This window comes from Myotis brandtii, unplaced genomic scaffold, assembly GCF_000412655.1.
Source record: "Myotis brandtii unplaced genomic scaffold, ASM41265v1 scaffold699, whole genome shotgun sequence".
In the NCBI taxonomy this organism is placed as follows: Eukaryota; Metazoa; Chordata; class Mammalia; order Chiroptera; family Vespertilionidae; genus Myotis; species Myotis brandtii.
In genome coordinates this window covers 120,212-121,347 of record NW_005370733.1, presented here as the reverse complement: position 1 = coordinate 121,347, position 1,136 = coordinate 120,212, and the positions used below count along the sequence as shown (strand labels likewise).

General features: G+C 67.3%; 1 protein-coding gene across 1 annotated transcript in view; it reads right to left on the bottom strand.

Moving 5' to 3' along the window:
• AK8 (adenylate kinase 8) overlaps nt 1-1,136 on the bottom strand; it is a 54,555-nt gene that overhangs the window by 45,095 nt on the left and 8,324 nt on the right. The window contains exon 5 of the mRNA XM_005882149.1: nt 1-29. This exon is cut by the window's left edge and continues 2 nt beyond it. Within this exon, the coding sequence (XP_005882211.1) occupies nt 1-29 (29 nt within the window). The remainder of the gene's footprint in view (nt 30-1,136) is intronic.

Below are 1,136 nucleotides of genomic sequence, written 5' to 3'. Positions count from 1 at the left end.
AGTCTGACGAGCAGCATGCTGGGCACCGACTGAGGAAGGAGCACAGGGGAGTGAGGGCGCGGCTGGGGGGCAGGGCCCAGGCTCCCAGGGGCTGTGCTGGCCCGAGGGCCATGCCCACAGACCCCGCATCTTCAGCAAACTCAAGACTCTGAGCCCCCGGAGAAGCTGCTGGAAGGGGGGCTGTTTCCGCCATTGCCCGTATCCCCCAGCTCTCTCGGCACTTCCCAGGCTGGCGGGGGTGGGGGGGGCAGGGAGCATCGCCCCTCCTACCCTCTCCTGACCCTCCTGACCCCTTCGTCCCCTCCTTCCCCAGGCAGGGCCAGCTGACATACGAGGCCCGCTTCCAGGGACCCATCTCCCTCCCTGACAACACCCATTCGTTCAAACAGGTAGGGATGCGTGGGACACAGGGACGCTTGGGGGTGGGGGGAACTGTGCAATCAAAGAACAGGAGCTGAAAGGCGACAGGTGGGGGGCGCAGTGCCCCCCCAGTCTGCGCAGCAGGGGACGGGCTGCTGACTCTGAGCGGGCCCCTCCTGGGTGCCCCCCGCCGGGTGCTGTCCAGATGCCAGCTTTGATGTGTCACAGAGCTGAGCGGGGCTCGGGCCCTTCTCCACACCCCGCCGAGCTGCCTGCAGGAACCAGGCCCCCTTCCGGAGCCGCCAGGCTCTCCCGCCCGAGCCCCAGCGCCTGGCTCTTCTAGGAGAACCAGGGACACACCGATGGGGCCCAGCGAAGCCCCCACGGTCACAGCCCAGGGGCAGCCCCGGGCCCCTCCTCCTGCCGCTCACTCGGTGACACGGCCACACCCAGCAGCTCCTTTCAAAGGGGCTGTGCCGGCTCCAAACAGCAGGCCACCGGGCCCGGTGGGCGCCACCTGCAACCAGGCCCCTAGGAGGGCCGCTTGCACCCCTTCCTTCAGCCCGAGACGCTTGTCCTCCCTGACCCGCCCCCACGTCCTTGCCTCTCATCTCCCCTGCACCCGGGCTGCCGGCCAGAGAACCCCAACAAGGCACCCTGGAAGCAGGCCGTGTGGCCTGAAATGTGCTGACCATCAGCCTAAGGAATCCCCGGAGGAATTTCCTAACCGCCCTTCTCTCTCCACTGAACTTTACACCCAAAAGCATCTTCCCCTG